At 38.9% G+C, this 16803-nt stretch overlaps 2 protein-coding genes across 10 annotated transcripts in view; one reads left to right on the top strand and one right to left on the bottom strand.

Annotated features, from left to right (window-relative positions):
• Positions 1-15530, bottom strand: part of herc3 (HECT and RLD domain containing E3 ubiquitin protein ligase 3) — a 27883-nt gene extending 12353 nt beyond the window's left edge. For 2 of the 8 annotated variants that reach the window (XM_020591688.1, XM_020591696.1), the window contains exons 1-20: positions 14850-15009; positions 11552-11688; positions 11342-11472; positions 9809-9968; positions 9362-9438; positions 8524-8745; positions 7879-7970; positions 7499-7629; positions 6986-7137; positions 6334-6407; positions 5420-5544; positions 5146-5205; positions 3324-3435; positions 2576-2765; positions 1580-1743; positions 1262-1375; positions 916-939; positions 695-793; positions 321-491; positions 79-222 (exon numbers count right to left, since the gene is read on the bottom strand). In XM_020591688.1, the coding sequence (XP_020447344.1) occupies positions 79-222; positions 321-491; positions 695-793; positions 916-939; positions 1262-1375; positions 1580-1743; positions 2576-2765; positions 3324-3435; positions 5146-5205; positions 5420-5544; positions 6334-6407; positions 6986-7137; positions 7499-7629; positions 7879-7970; positions 8524-8745; positions 9362-9438; positions 9809-9968; positions 11342-11472; positions 11552-11688; positions 14850-14987 (2517 nt within the window). In that variant the 5' untranslated portion in view covers positions 14988-15009. Of the gene's footprint in view, positions 1-78; positions 223-320; positions 492-694; positions 794-915; positions 940-1261; positions 1376-1579; positions 1744-2575; positions 2766-3323; positions 3436-5145; positions 5206-5419; positions 5545-6333; positions 6408-6985; positions 7138-7498; positions 7630-7878; positions 7971-8523; positions 8746-9361; positions 9439-9808; positions 9969-11341; positions 11689-12382; positions 12479-12630; positions 12740-12776; positions 12856-14849; positions 15010-15289 lie in introns of those variants that run through there. The other 6 variants (XM_020591690.1, XM_020591691.1, XM_020591693.1 and 3 more) reach the window with 6 other exon arrangements.
• ppm1kb (protein phosphatase, Mg2+/Mn2+ dependent 1Kb) overlaps positions 14977-16803 on the top strand; it is a 10026-nt gene continuing 8199 nt past the window's right edge. For both annotated transcript variants that reach the window (XM_020591698.1, XM_020591697.1), the window contains exons 1-3: positions 14977-15065; positions 16011-16551; positions 16672-16772. In XM_020591698.1, the coding sequence (XP_020447354.1) occupies positions 16082-16551; positions 16672-16772 (571 nt within the window). In that variant the 5' untranslated portion in view covers positions 14977-15065; positions 16011-16081. The remainder of the gene's footprint in view (positions 15066-16010; positions 16552-16671; positions 16773-16803) is intronic.

The following is a 16803-nucleotide window of genomic DNA, read 5'->3' as shown; positions in this document are numbered from 1 at the left end:
GTGTGTGTGTGTGTGTGTGTACATTTCCATATGTTGCAATGTAGGACAAACAAATTTCAGTTTTGCATGGCCACTTACTTTGTCTGAGAACCACAGCAAGTTGGACTCTTTGTAATGAGTGAACATCCCATACACAGGATCCATCAGCTCCTTTAACAGCAGCAGGAAGAACTCTTTAGTTACTCCACCTACATCTACAGCTTCCTCTCCGTCAAAGATCACCTGAGGGGAGGAAGACGATAAGATATAGTACAGAGGTTTGTGAGAAAGAGTTCTCTTTTATCAGAATTACAAAACTACAGTGATCTTCAAAAGTGTACCTTGAGTGGTTTCTTGAGGTCCACGTCAGAATACATGGTGAGCTCACGTAGCGTGTCACTTACTAAATGGTTCCTGCGTACATGGAGCACCAGGTATGGATTCCTAGCAAGGTGGGGTTCCAGTGTGAGCAGCATAAATACATTGTGTAGGTTTGCACCACTAACTGCCATCTTGGTTGGTCACAGGCAGAGATGGAAAGAAAGAAGAAAAGCAAAAAAGACAAGTCGATTTAACAGGGCATTTTAAAACACCTTAAGTGTTAAATAAAAGCCAGTTGTATTTTTTATTGATGAATTAAGACCTAGCTTGTTGAATCCAAATAATTTTGGTATGTAACCACAAAGAAAACAACTTTTACTTTAGTAGCAAGTACCTGCATTTGCAGTTCGGCATCTGTTTGGAGCATGGTTGTCTTGGCTTGGGCGTTCAGTATGAACGGGTAGGCACACAGGTTCACCGAGGGAAAGTCACTCTGCAGAGAAAATAAGAGAAAGCACCAACGCGCCGTTAACTTTTTAGAGGATCAAATAAATCTGATGGTTTGCTCTGATGGTTTGCTTTGATGGTTTGAAGGTCAGTTGTTAATTCAAGTACCTGTGAAGGCAATGATCCCATTTTCTGGAAAACAAATTGAGAGAAAGTCATTTGGCTTCAAAGAGGAAAACAGGCAAAAGCAGCACTGTAATAAGATAAGAACTTGATTCAAGTTATAGGGGCTTGTTTGTGAGCTTAGACACTTGATCAGTATCAGGAACTGACAGCAACAACACCCATAGGCTGTTATGAACAAAATTCCACACTGTCTCTGTAAACGTTAAGAACAACACGAGCTAAGAGCAGTGTGGCTAAATTCCATAGAAACGGCTGCATGTGTGTGTTTGTGTGAGTAGATGTCGGGTAACAAGGAAATGTAACATTTTCTGAGAATTTCAGTACGTACAATCTTGGCTTTGCTCAGAAACCACTTGAGGTAGTCTTCCTGAATGTCCACCAGGCTGGTGATGTCTGGGATATAAAAACGATTGTACTCCACATGCTGGGCTTTTAAGTTTACCTGGGAACAAACACCTGCGTCAGATTCCAGGAAATGTCACACTACACAGTGGACTGTAGACTATAATCTGTAGATTACCTCAGCAGCTATCAAGAACCATTCACATGGTTCACCAACAAACGCACTCCCTCTTCAGACTGTACTGAGAAACAGTGAAGCGCTAGTGGCTTGTTTATGGGAGCAGTGTGTGACCTTTGTGGATACCTTGTGGAGTTTCTCCAGCAGCCGTAGTGTGGCAAGAAAATAGTTTTCGTAGAACACCGGTACAAGGAGAGTTTTGCCTCCTGTTAGCATAAACACAACGATGCTCTTGTACATGTCGACCATTCTGGTGAACACGCTTCCATCCACAAAACACCACCAGTTGTCTGCAGGGAGAGAGAGAAGGAGGTCAAATTCAAATGCGGAGCAAAAACCTTCTTCAAACAAAACAATATTTTACTGCAGTTAAAACTCTTGTGATAAGTTCCAGTGTGGTTGGCAGAGTGTCTTCACTGACTTGTCAGTTTTAGTGTAAATTTGCCTCTACAGTACAAGTTGCCATGTGATTTGTGCACATGCGTGATCTCTATGTGAAAGGCAGGGTGTTTCTGTTCTCTGGTGGGCTTTCACATTTCTTGTTGTTGTTTCATTTCCACTTATGTACAGGGCTAAATGTCTGCAGTTGTTTATCAAATTAATATCGGCAGATGTACCATTATTTTTTGAAGAAATAGTTCAACAATTAGGGAACTATGCCAATTTGTTTTCTGAGTATATAATGAAAAAAAATCTCAAACTGTGCTTGGAACTTGGCTAGTGTAAATACTGAAAACATGGAGAAACAGCTAGTTTAAAAACAGACCTATCAGCATGCCAGGTTATGTAAAGTTGACAAATTGTGGTTTTAAGGGGAGTTACGTGCTGTAACTGTTTGTGGACTGATTCCGGTATTGGCCTCAAGAATACATTACTGGTCAGACTCCACTGTTGGGTGATGTTCCTTTAAGTTCTGTGGCCATTTTCTTGTTTGGTGACCTATTTGAAATATTCCTTTGCATAACAAGCTAAGAACAGAAGATATGGATGAGGATGCTGATGTCCTGTATATCGTATATGCAGCATGGCGTTACATGAGATGATGTGCTGTGTTAGCTACCAAAGGGAAGTTCAGATGAGATGATGGGTAAAAAAAAACTTGCGTTCATGTACATATAATACCCAATACTTTGCTGGGGTTGGCGTCTAGCCGGAGGATGGCCATTGCCAGGGGAATAGTGAGGCGGATGTAGTTCTTGGAGTCCTGCAGGGCTGGGTACTCTGACAAGATGAGGTAGATCCTCATGGCCTCAACATCAGGAGGAGAGCGTGGCAGTTGAGGGATCAACAGACTCTCAAAACTCTTGGTGGCCTAAGCAGAGGATTGGACAGATATTTCTTCTTTGAATTCTACAACTCAAAGAAACTCTATATGGAGAAAGGTATCTGAAGCGTACAGTCTCTGACATGTCTGAAAACCACAAGTCTTAATGTTAATAAATGAACCAGAGAAATGTAATGGATCTTTTGCAATACTAGAATAATCTGGATTCACTAGGCAGCAGGAGAAAAATATTGGTCAAAGAGTTCAGTCACTAAGTTTTGAGAGAGGCCTTTAGTGGTTTGGAATGTGGTCTTGGCCTACACACAGATTGTAAATCATGCTGGGCTGAGATACACAAAGACCAAACCTAACATTACGGAGCTAATGTTAGAGGTTATGACTCACTCCTGAATTTTGAGCTGTGGGTTTGTGGCAGAACTTGGTGTACTTTCAAAACAATGTATTTGATGTATTTTTTTTCAACAGGCGGCAGTATCAACTAGTCCTACATGCTGATGTCCTTGGAATACAGTAATCTGGATTTGGAAGATTAAAAGGGAAAATATTTAGGTGTTATTAGGCATAAATTTATAGGTATACTATTACCTGCTCCAGAAGTCCAGAGAAAGCCGGTTTGCTGAGCGTCTCAAACAGAAGTCTGACAGAGTTGAGATCGATGCCTGGGATCTTTGGGTTGGTCTTAAAGTGGGTATCGTCACTGAGAAAGAAAACATAGAATGATGTATCAGTTATTACTAACATGATGCAATTACAGTAAAGATTCAGGAACTTTGTGGTAAAACATTAGTTTGAAGGTAGAAGTTGTTTTAGAGTAAACACAAGTCTGTTCCAACCCATCACATGGCCGGTCACAATGGTAGGTACACTAATTCTCAGCGCAACATGAGCAATGGCTGAGTGTACACACAGCAATAAGGGTTTTAAGTCAGTCAGTGTGCACATCTCCTCTTCAACCTGAGAGTCAAGGACGGTGAGTCCTAACTGATGAACCTACACCATCACCTCGACAAAACCCTCGAGGCGAGGGACGAAGCATTTTTAGTTTATGCCTTCACATTCCTCTAGCATGGGTTTTATTTAGTCATAACACAAATACATGCGATCTGATCAGGTGGAGACAGTGTGCCAAACAGAAAACACCGATGTAGATAGTGCAGTCTTTGTGCGACAGTACATCCCAGTCATTTGCGAGTTTACGCAGTGACCCACATATAATTTTAAGAACCCCCTGAGCTTAAAGAACCATTGATCTGGGTCCAAAATGTGACAGTAATACAATAAAGATGACTGCACTTGCTGTGCATATGTGTGCAACAAGCAACTACCATACATCTCAAACCTGTTACTGTCTCAAGAACAGTATGTCTATTATGTTATGTTATGTCTATTAATCCTGTGAACAGAGCAAATCTGTCTCCATTTAAGTGCGATCTTCATTATCTGACTGTTTCAAGGCTGTGAACTGTTGCTGTCCTGTGAATCAATTTATTTCTAAAATGTCAAATCTGTGACCATTTTTCTGATATTCAATGGGTTTTTAAATATTTCAAGATAAAACAAAGGTTTAGAAGAAAAATCATTTCATTTTATAAAATAACTTTCCTTAAAAAAAAAAAAATGTCATTCTTTTAAATAAATATACTTGCTAAGATAGTCGGTGATTATTTTTGGCTATTTTGTTTTTTTATTAAGTTGTATATGTCCAGTGTTTTATTTTCAGCAGCCGGGCGAGCATCTCAGGCCATTTACTTAATTTTGTTTGTTTTTGTGTGTAGGCGTCATTGTGGAATTAAATCTAATAAAATTGTCGCATCAGTCCCAGTCACTGCTCCTAATTCCCAGTGAGATTCAGTTGCTTCTGCAGAGAGTATCAAGCTGTTGCCAGACTAGGTCTATTTACCACTTTGACCTGCACAGCTCTTTCACAGGACACAGATAAGCATCAGCTGATGAGTCTGAAGTAAAACCCATCACACTGACCTCTGGGTCAGAGAAATGGGATGACTTCCACAGATCACAGTGATCAAGCAGAGAGCATCTTTCCTAGCCCTGATGATCACCATGTTTTGTTGGAAAAGATGACATAAATGAGATGTTTGTGGTGCTATTCATTTGTACTTGATGACACTGATCCCAGTAATGCTGGCCTAATAACAGAAACTCCTTATCATATGTGTTTCATTTGAAATAGTAAAAAAAAGTAACCATTTTTCTGCAGCTGTAGCACAAATGTAGTGGAGTAAAAGGTTGTGAAGTAGATGGAAAATCTTAACCTCAAAAGTAAAATATTAGTACCTCAAAATCATACTTGAGTATACTACTTTAGTAAATGCATCTGAAATGTTTGCTTGTAAACATGCTGCCTAATTTATTTCTTAGTGTTGTGTTACAGATAAAGCCTGCATACCTTTGGTCCAAGAAGCTGGCATTCCAACAAGCCGTAGAGGAGAGCTGAATAATAATGTTGCTGAGCACAAAAACAGAAAACAGAGCATTAGGATGAAAAATGTTACTTGACCAACCATTAAAATATAACTGATTTAACAAAACTAAGATACTGTGTCAAAATATAGCCAAAGAAAGCCACCTTTAATACTAGTATGTACAGTACAAGGGAACTATTATTTATATAAACTTTAGTCTTATACATTTCAAATAATCGGTTTTTGCTCGTGACTCACTTAGTGACAGTGGAATCTGTACTGTACATCAGTTTCAACCTCCATGAATTTAGCCTTTCATTATTGATTGTGGAGAGGCTTTTGCTGATGTTAAACACTCTGAAGTCTTCTGGGGGAACTGAACTCTGCAGAAAGGAAGAAGAACAGAGACATAACATAACGGCATTGTCACCAACATTTGAGAGATTGTTTGCACTGCCGTATGGCACAATTCAGCACGGAGACATTCACACTTCTGTCTGGGATGTCTCTTTCCTCCAAGGAGATAACATGGCCGTGCCTGAGGTCTAAATATTTTGCTGCTGAGGTTGAGTGTGCATTATGTCTTTATCAGTGCACATTCCTGGCAGTTTGCTGGTTATGTGCCCAGACAGTTACTTCATATGCAGTATAGTAGTCCCATCACGGAAACTAGCAAACTTTTATACACAAATGCCACCCAGTGGTGAAACACTGAACCTGGCTAAACCTGGCTATTTACTAGAGTTTTATTTGACAGATTTTAGATTTATGTAGCATGTTTTTCAGTTGCTTTTATCACCTTTATGGGTTGAAATTATGATTAATAATCCAAAGGAGACTCGTCAAAATCTTAAGACCAGAAGTACAAGGATGTTTGTGAATGTATACTGTACATGTGTTGTGTTAGATAATACCATACTACAAAATAAGAAATCTCAACTTCAACTAATTCCCTATTCTGCTTACAGTATATTAGTTTACATATCGGTTTCTCCTGGCAGTTGATTTTAAAATTCAAAAAAACGTCAAAAAAAAAGTGGCATTAAGACAAATATATTTTCAATAGATAAAAGAGAGACAGTAAAATCACTCGAGATCAAACTTGGCATATATATCATAATAAATTTAAAGTTTAAGATCGGGAGTACTCGGTGCTTTATGAAATCACATACCTGTTCATTAGAATACAGTAAGAAACTATGGTCTCCTCCACAGATGATTTTGGTCACTGTATATTGTTTTGACTCTAATAAAGGAAGAAAAGACAACAGGACATGTTAGCTGGTCATTGTTTGATAGCTATAAATCATATGGTTACAGTGAGAAGTTTCACTGTAAAGCACTTTCAGCAGCATTTGCATGAAATTCTACTTTTCAAACATGATCCTGAACGCGAATACACCGTTTATACATTGCTACAAGAGATACGTTGTTAAAAAGTAGACCCATCAAACAAAAAACAAAACTGAAATCTTATCTGATACACATTGCTGGCCACAAACAGGACATTTCACTATTTTCTGAGTAAAACAGAGAAACAGTCATTGGTTATTATCGGTGCGTTATGTCCATTTACAGATTTATGAATAGTAGCTTTAGTTTTTAGGTCTGAGTTTTCTGAATGTGACTGTGAAAGATGTTTCAAAGAACAGTCAAAGGATGAAATTTTCACCTCTTCTCAAATATCCATCTAACAAATAATCAACCAAAACACTATTTGTTCTATTCATGTCAAAACAATTTGCTGTTTTCTCAACAAAAAAATAAATAAATAAATAAATAAATAAAGTGGTTGCCAGATTGTGAAGCCATTCTTCTGCTTACCTGTACTATGAAAAATTCCAGTCAGCAAACCGGTCTTGACAGGAAATGGGCTTCCAGCATCGCCAAGTATCCCTGTGCCCAGCTGGCCATGGCTGTTACAACCAAATGCATAAACTATACCAGAGGAAGGCACAAACGCTAACGTGTGGTGCCTGACACAAAGAAAAAACAAGCTTTAGAATACAGGCTTTGGTTCGTAAAGGTTTTGAACCTTTTTAATATACATTTTTAATTAATATTGTCAGTGCATTTTAGAAGCAATAGCAAGCCCCCGACTGGCTTCAAACTGTGGATGCTGCAGTTCATAGCTGCCGTCTTAACACAGAAACCACTAACTACAGCCTGAAAAAGAGCCGCAGCTTACTGAAACACTCTCAAAGCACTTAAGTACATAACTTCAACGTTAGAATGTATAATAAGGTTATTGTGTTGAATTTCATTAGATTGTACAGCTATACCAAATAAAATTATGAACAAAAATTCTGGGTACAGCTGGTTTACAACACACAGTACCTGCCACAGGTGATTTGGGACACCTCAGTGCCCATGAGCTCCAACACTCGTCTGGGTAAAAGTTCATTATTGGTGGAGCCATGACCCAGCTGACCCCATGAGCCATCACCAAAAGTAAACAAGCCGCCGTCCTGCCCAAGAGACGGTGCAGTATTCATGTTCCAGTTGTTTAAGGCAGAACGTTTTAACAATTGTAGCTCAAAAGCAGTCAAATGAAAGAATCATTTTGCTGCAGGACCCCATTATGCACATACTGTACAGTATGTCAGGGTCAGTTAGGCTTATGCAAACTGGTTGTAATGCATTTTTGATTTTATCTGTCCAGTGAAATTGCCCTTGAATGCCATCGAGCTGTAGTGAGACTTGAGCTGTATTCATACCTTTGTGAGTGCTGCTGTATGTTCATCTCCACAGCTGATGTAAACAACTTTTTGAGACCTCAGAAATTTGATGTGGCATGGAACGGCACGATCTAAGGAAGGGAACATAAACAAGCAAGCACGGTTGCACAGCTCAGTAAGGCTACTGTTTGGCATATTTACCCAGGGAGTGGTAAGGCTTAAAGGGGCATGGGAACTTCTGCATTTTAATCTAGTACTGTAGTGCTAGGTGAATAATAGGTTTATTCCTTCAACAGGTCATTTTTAAATCATGTCAAGTACATAAATGGAAAGCAAAAACAAAGAAGGTTTGCAATAAATGTTTCTACAGTAGCCTCTCACTCAACATGACCATCTATAACTTCTGGTAACCAGCTTCAAAACAACTGTTTACAATTTCCAATAATCTAACAACACTTTGTTGTTGTTTGTATAGGTCCTGTATGAACACACTGAGCATTAAATATACAAACTTATCTAACCAGTGTCAAAATAATTCTGTGAGTACAATGTTAAATACATGTGTGTAATTCAGTACAGGCTCTATACTATACCATTTTGGATAATAACAGACATAATAACAATAATACATAACTCATCTCTTGAAATTGGCAGTGTGCAGATTCCTAAACAGCTGATTCTTACCTTGTTTATCATTGAGACCCAGTTGTCCAGCTCTGTTCTTGCCCCAGCCGAATACAGCTCCAGACAAGGAGAGAGCAAAGCTGTGGTCACCTCCAGCAGTTACCTGTGCCAAAGGAATTCCTGCCAGAGAGTTCAGGGGATGAGGGAACAACTTACTGGGCTCTCCTTTACCCAGACCGAGCTGACCACTGGTGTTCTGGCCCCACGTAAACAGCTGGCCATCTGAGAGGGGAAAAGATAGAGAATTAACTATACACCCACACCAGTGACTGCCACAAAGTACAGGCAAATACAGACCATTTGTTTGATACTGTGGTGCTATCTGGATTTATAAACATCCACTCTTATGAATCCCACCTTAGTTATAGACTGTTCCAGATCTAAACTTACTATCTAGTGCTCTATATTTATATTCTGCCATTTTATTCCTGCATCAGTATTCTCATATTCATAAAGAAAAAGCAGCAGCTTTGGTCTAAAATTATAATAATTTCTTCTAATGTGTCTTTGCAGTGATTTTAAAAATAGTTTGGTTATGAACAAATTACAGCTTGTGCGGTATGTTGGAAGACGTGCGCTTCACTGACAGGTATCTCAGCCTTGGTAACTACCAATTCTTTGTCCTACTACAGCTCAAAACACTGGTACTACTAAACACCTAGGGGACCAAAATGTAATGCAATTTGTTACCTGAGATGAATGTGTGATGCATTCTGGTGCTAGGTGTGAATTACAATCCTTATCAAGATATGGATACAGTTTGCACATAAAGTAGATGGATGCAATATTCTAGATCCTGAACAGTATTCATGTATCATGAAGAGACTGTCCTTCACACCTCTAGAAAGTGCGATGCAATGCTGATTCCCACACATTACTTGGGAGATTTGATGGTCACACAGCCTTTTGACCAGCCTAGGGAATACAAGAAAAACACTTGTTCATTGTAAGATTTTTTTCATTTAAGTTACTAATGCACAGAAATATAACAAAAAATACATAACTTTTTTCAAACTTAAAAAAAGGGCTAGGCTGTACATTGTTCCCTCAGCTATCGAGTGGGGTCATTACATGCCACCATGCAATCACAGCGCACACTCACATGATTGTTGTAGGGATTGATGCATACTGACTCAGAAACTGTCCATGGGTAAGTGGCGTAACCTTTTTGGCTTTAATAGTCAGTTTTTTATTTGTGCTCCTTTTCAAACTCCTTTTCATGTAGTAGTTTACTGCTGTCAGTCTAAAAACCTCAGCTCTGCTATGGTACAATAAACATAATCACCTTGGGATTCGAACAGCTGTCTCTGAAGTCCCAAGGCCCAACTGACCACCTTCACCAGCTCCCCAGGCGAACACCTGACCCTGTTCATTCACTGCCATAGAATGGGCCCGACCGCTTGACACCATTGTTATCTTCTGAGTATCCAGAGCTCCGACTAGCTCTGGAGAGAAGAGAACAAGGTTTTCAGACTCTAGCAGAAGCAATGCTCTGACAAGAAAAAAAAAAAAGATCAAAATCTGCAAAGTCATGATTTGGTAGCGTAGGTGTTAAATCTCCTTCCACAAATGGCAATATGGCCAATTTACTTGAATGATTTTTCACTTTTAATCTGGATTCTTATTTGCTGTTCACTGGCCTGACTCATAATTGTCATTCCAACTATAACGTTTTGTTAATCCTATCCTATTTTGTTAAAACTATTTTGTTTTTTAATTATCACTGAGGTGTTTCATTTAGCAAGCTACAAAATCCAAGCAGTGTTAAAATATGTTTTAGGCTCCTTTGAAGCAGAGAGCATTCATAATGTCCTGGCGCACCTAACCCATGCTAGGCATTTAGCATGGGTATTCTATCTTATAAACAATCATGCTGCAATTACACTGGTCAAATATACAGTATATGCTTGATAAGACTGATTCTGCAGTTTCAATAAAACTTTCAAAATGTTTAACAAGTGTGAATTAAAACATACATTTCTGTAGATTTGTCAAAAAGGATCTAATCATGTAAGCATACCTGCTGAAGGCGTACTGACCAAAGTGTTAAGTAAAGTGAGTAGAAGTCCTTACACAATGTGTGGTATATCAACAATGCATTTTCTCACCTACACACTTGTAAACACGGTGTTTTAGGTATTTATTTGCTCAGGGTCCAGTGATTCTTGCATTTGTTCACAGTTTCACACACACGTCTAAACAAAGTAACACACAACACAAACCTCTACCCACATGGTCACTTCACAAGCTTTCAGAGCTTCAACTCATCTAGAAATGCATAGAACATTTCCAACAAAATAAATCCACAATATAAACATTTTCTCAGTTTTCTGTAAAATGTATTTTATGTTGCATAAATACAACTAAGTAACATATATAAGTTGTGAAGTAAAGTTTGATTTTTCCATGTTTTGGCTTAATATCTACACACTATAGCTCTTCAGTCATCCAGGTTGTGTGATATCTGGAACTGGACTTGCTAAGCAGGTATTTCACTACACATTCAGAAAGCTTCTTCAGCTTCACCAAAGGTGGGGCTATCTAGTATTTCAGTCAGTGTATTGGCACCATGTGATCCTGAATTATTCTCACATGAAGGTATTAAGCTAGTTTAATATCAGCAAAAATGCTGCACTTTTATTGGGCCATTGATTCAATTACTACCAATATAGGGAGCCTTTAAAAGAAATTGTATCACGTTCACCCACATTCTCACATGGGTTTGGTAACTTTCCAGACACACCCAACTAGTGCCGTGCTGCAAGCTGGTGCAATGATTAAACAAAAGTTAATCTAGCGTTCTTGCTGTTAAGCTTACCTGGCGAACTCCCTGACTTGTCATGGCCCAGCTGTCCACAGCTGTTAGAGCCACATGTGTACACACTACCATCATGCAGCAGGAACACTGAGTGTTGCCCCCCACAGACGACCTCCTTAAGTCCCCTGCCACTGAACACAGAACAGTTCTTTGGCTCAAACACATGGTTCCTCTCCACACCAATACCCAGCTGTCCATTCTTTGCATTACCCCAACACAGCATGTTGGCAAGGAGAGAGGGGATAACCACCAATCGGAAGGAGCAGAGTGTGATGGCCAGATGGTGGAAGACAATAGTTCAGGCTTGAGAGCAGCCCCACTTTTTCCTCCTCATGTAAATTCCAACCCTGGGGGTGGGGGGAGAAACACAATAATTATGTCATCTTTCCTCTTAAGGAACTGATCACTATGCTCCATATACTGTCTGAATGTGGACGATGTTTTAAGGATAATGTAAGGATGGACGTGGGTGTGGCTGTGTGTGATAATCATGTAAGTGCTATGACAGACAAACAGTGTTTAAATAAACCCTGCCTGTGTAATGCCATTTTAAGCAGCTCCAAGGAGTCAGTCCAGCTGTAATGCATACATGTCACTGACTGCTTTAGGCAAAGGTTAACAAACTAATTGAAGCAGCACTAATTAAACAAAGCATGACAGACATGAGAACAACTGTTTATAAGCTTTAAGACAATGTATTACTTGACAAAATAATTCTTGTGTGTATTGCATATGCATTTTATTGCCTGTTTTCAGTACACCTAATTAAAATAACAGTCAAATAAGAAGCTCTTAAATAAATCCTATCTCATGAAGATTATAATGACGGAAAATTAATGTGCAAATATTTTGATAATGAATGAAATGTTTAAATTAGTCTTAAGAAAAGTCAAATAAATTTGCATATCTTTGAGTTTTGTACTCAAGATTGGGTCAGTCCAAACAATTAATCTGAAAATGCCTATATGAGCTTTGGGAAACTAATGATCATTTTGAACCAGTTATTAGTACTTTACAGAAATGTTTTATTAACGTGGTTACCTATAGTAATCCGTGGTGCCAACACTGCGATCGGAATTAGCTGAATATGAATCAGTTTAGCTGCGGAGAAAGTGAAGAGGAGTGGCCTTGGTCCGCCTTGTGTAGTCAGACATAAACAAAGTATATATGACCAGCTAAATATCTCCAATGACACTGGACGGTTAAAGGGTTTAATAATGAATCCAAAACAAACGGCTGGATGACACATACACAAGCCATTATAGCTAGTTAATAGTTAGCTAACTAACCTTATCAAGCTACATCAACGCTGACTGTCCGTATTACGGCAGAACAACGGGAATCCGTTTGTTAACCGATGTCTACTTTATAAGTTAAACAGTGTTGTAATATATCTGATGTGCTAAAAATTAAAAAAAAAAATGTGTGTGTGTACCTGCACAGATGCATTCTTAAATCGGCGTAGGGTTTTGGTTCCGCTCAGAAACCAAACCAGGAAGTGCCACAGCTGCCTACGTCACTGAACGTGACAAGTAGGAACGCTACTGTGTGATTGACCCTTCTGTCTATATAAATATTACAGATCTAAATAAAGAGTGTTTTTCCTGTAATTAAAGAGGGCAACAGCCTCCCAGAATCCCAGATCTAATCAATATAATGTAGTTCTGCATGATTTGATTTAACTGAAAAAAAATAATTAGAAAGTTTGAAGTATCAGCTCAGGTCATGTCCTCCGTTGTAGCCCTTCTCTTGCGATGGGACACTGTGTCAAAACCTACATTTGAAATTGTTTCAGTCCATAGTCCAATATACAGTTTTCTTCTAAAGTTGTGTTTTACTGGGTTTTTAAAAAGTTTCTATGTGGTTACTAATTAACACGCATACCTAATCTAGTTACCACTACTGATGCTGGAGTTTACTTCTCTGGAGTTTCAGTTTTGATTAGGCGTGACAATGATGTGCCATATCGCTGACACTTACCCTGTCTAGTAACATCATTTAGCTTCAGAAAGGAAATTGCTAAAGGGCAATAGCAGTAGCATGGAGCTCTGTACTCCTTAGCCAGTGGTGTTAAAGGAAGAGAAAACATTCAGGGATCAGATGATTTTTGTATTAAAAATTCAGATTAGTGCACTGGTCATAGAGGGTGAGGATGTAGGAGGTGCTTGGGCCCCAGAAGAACTAGGAACAAAATACAAAGTGAGGAAGTAAATAATTTGAAGAAATTCACGTAACTAGTAGCTACTAGTTATTGAATTGTAGAAGACTGCAGCTAGGAGCACTTACTAAAGTGTTGTACAAATGTGAGGTATTTCTTCTTCTCTTCTTGTACTTGTGAGTCTATTTTATGCTACTTTATACTTCTCCGCCACATCTCACAGGCAAATACTATACTTCTTATTCAACTAAATGCTTTTGAATTTGTAATTTCTACTTACTTTTCATATTTAGTCTATAATACAAAATATAATCAATTAAATCATAATGCATTCCTATACAATAGTCTATCTATCTATATGACTATCTAGCAATATATAAAATAGTTCCACCTTTACCAGCTATAACATAGGTACATTAATTAAGTAATTACAGGCTAAGTAATTTTAAGCTTTCCCAAACAGTATATTCTGAAATGGGCCGTTATTCACAGTGCGGCCCTTTAATTTTGGCACTCTAAGGTGATGTTGTGCTAATAATTACACTTTTGCTCAAGCAAATTTTGAAACGCATGACCTTTGGAGTACTTGTAACTGAGTATTTCTACACTGTGTGTGGTATCGTTAGTAAAAGACCTAAGTAGTCTACTTTGTTTCTTACTGACTACATGCTACATGAACATCACATAACATGTCATAAACTCACAGATGAATTATAAAAGGTTTTATAATACATTTACTGATAAACTGCCTGCGTGATGCCAAACCTTTCCATTTCGTCTACCAATCGCCTGCACTGCACGTGGGGCGTCAAAAGAGGCGCAATTGGTTTACACAGCTGTCATTCCTAATTTCCTCGACCAATCAACTGTACTGTACGTGGGGCGTTTCTGGTATGCTGATTGGTATGGTCACATCTCAGACATATGGTGGTGGTATTTTGTCTATATGTGCATATAAAGATGCAAAATATAAAAAAGTAACACACACAAGGTTTGCAACGGTTTTATGAAATTGTGTATCTTTAATTTCTTTCGTTATATTTATCCCCTTGGTGTATTTATAGACGCAAATTGTATACACCAGAATTTGATGTATACTTGGAAGGTTTGTGGAAATAAAGTAAAAAAAAAAAACAGCTATTCTGAGCATTCTTTGTCTGCATTGTTTACTGCCTGTTCATACAGCTTATTTTGCATTGTTTTGACTATTTGTTGCTTGGTAATAATGCTGATTTTGATATATTACACAGCCTTATGCTGGTTTACTGTTTACTTGCCCTTTGCATGGGGATATGTACATACACATTGAGAGCCGACATACCAGTCAAATTCCTCGTGTGTAAGACACACCTGGTCAATAAAGCCGATTCTTCTATTGTCGTTCCACACTCCCGCCCAGCAGGTGGCGGTAATGCACCTTAAGTTGGCTTGCAAACCGCCAGTAAACATCATACGGGGGGAAAAAAAACACAACATAGAAGGCGTCATTCAGAGAGTCCTTTTTAAGAAATCAGCACGGATTTGGATTAAAGCGTAAACACTACTAATACGTCTGAAAGCTATAAGGTATGATTTTTAGTTAACACACAACTGTAAGGTCAAGGGGAGGGTCTCGATCATGTTTTGGACAAAGTGGAAAATTCCAGCTAATGCTAATTTTAGTTACCTAGCTAGCTGCTCAGTCAAAAAATAGCCAGCGTTACCTAGCAGGCTAGTTCATGCTAACGCCACCGAAACGATAAATCTCCAAGTTAAAGGTTGTTTGTAATAGTATATTTAGATTAACTTACTGGCGTCTTTTGCCTGCAACATGGGTACAACCCATGAGGAGCTCCCGTGGACAGTTTAGAGATAGCTTAGTCGTTACTGGTATGTTGTTTGCTTACACAGCTAACTGTGAGTCTTATGACTGTCAAGAGTTGCGTCATTCGTGGCAGCGATAACGTTGACCTTAGTGTTACTTTAAAAATATATTTGTATCTTGACATAACGCTTCTGCTACATTTTGTGAATGTCGCTGCACAGAAAAGGTAGTAAACTCATCGTAATTATAGTTGTCTGCGTCATTATTATTATTATTTTCCCCTACAGTTAAAATGTTATGCTGAATTTGTCATTCATTTATCTGTGATTACTAACACATGAATAACAACAGGATTAACATTTATTCTAAAAAATACTTTTTTTGTCCTTTCCAGTCAGTTTCAGCTCGGCTTGAGGCTTATTATGAAGTCGGTCCTTGCATCAATCACTGACTTGAGCACCTGTTGTATAAACATAAAGGGATTGCGTCATCTTAACATGTTTCTGCCTCCTTTTAGATAACAAAGATCCAATGCATTTGCTTAATGATTTCTAGTTTGAAGAAACCTTTGAAGAAATAACACAGTGCCAATAGCATCAGCAGTTTAGAAATGCTGATATTGTTAGCCTATTCCGGACAATCAAACAAGGTCTGTCTAGTGTTAATTAAAATTCTACATCCAGTCTAACGAACCGATTTTTCATCAGTGTGTGGACATCTCTTGACAACCTCTGCCACTTGCATCCAGTGGATCTCCGGTGTTCATGCTGTCAGGGTGATGGCAGCAGCCTGTCTTGTGCGCCTGGCAAGGTGCAGTGGTCTTCATGTGGGTCGTAGTGGTCTTTCACAGATGGCTATTGTCCCACTCCCATCCCAGCAGGACTTCCACCTCCAATTCACAGTCTTCCGGAGACAACTTTACAGTCCTTCGGGACAACGACACAGCAACACGCGCTTCGACCCAGACAGCAGTGGCCACCCTACTACTTGGGATTCATTTGGCATTTGGGACAATCGCATTGATGAGCCAATCCTGCTTCCTCCCAGCATTCGCTACGGCAAGCCCATACCCAAAGTCAGTTTATCGAAGGTGGGCTGTGCCTCGCTCATTGGTCAACGCAAGGAGAATGAAGACCGCTTCCAGGTCTCCCAAATGACTGACAACACCCTCTATTTTGCTGTGTTTGATGGGCATGGCGGGTCAAACGCAGCTGACTTTTGTGAAAAAAACATGGAGAAATTCATCAAGTAAGGAAAACATTAAATAAGCTATTGCCACTTATATATAACAGTTATCATCACAAGAAATTAGTCAGCTGATTAACAGTTTCATCCTAAAATATATTCCCTTGGTTGTTGTTGTTTCAGGGACCTTGTGGCAAAAGAGTCCAATCTGGAATTTGTTTTAACAAAGGCCTTCCTTGAAGTAGATAAAGAATTTGCAAGGCACTTGCACTTCTTTCCAAATGGTAGGTTCTTTCCTGCTACACACAGAGATGT

The sequence above is a fragment of the Monopterus albus genome, unplaced genomic scaffold, assembly GCF_001952655.1.
Source record: "Monopterus albus unplaced genomic scaffold, M_albus_1.0 scaffold15.1, whole genome shotgun sequence".
In the NCBI taxonomy this organism is placed as follows: domain Eukaryota; kingdom Metazoa; phylum Chordata; class Actinopteri; order Synbranchiformes; family Synbranchidae; genus Monopterus; species Monopterus albus.
The sequence above is the reverse complement of the archived record's forward strand: the minus strand, read 5'-3'. Positions and strand labels throughout refer to the sequence as shown.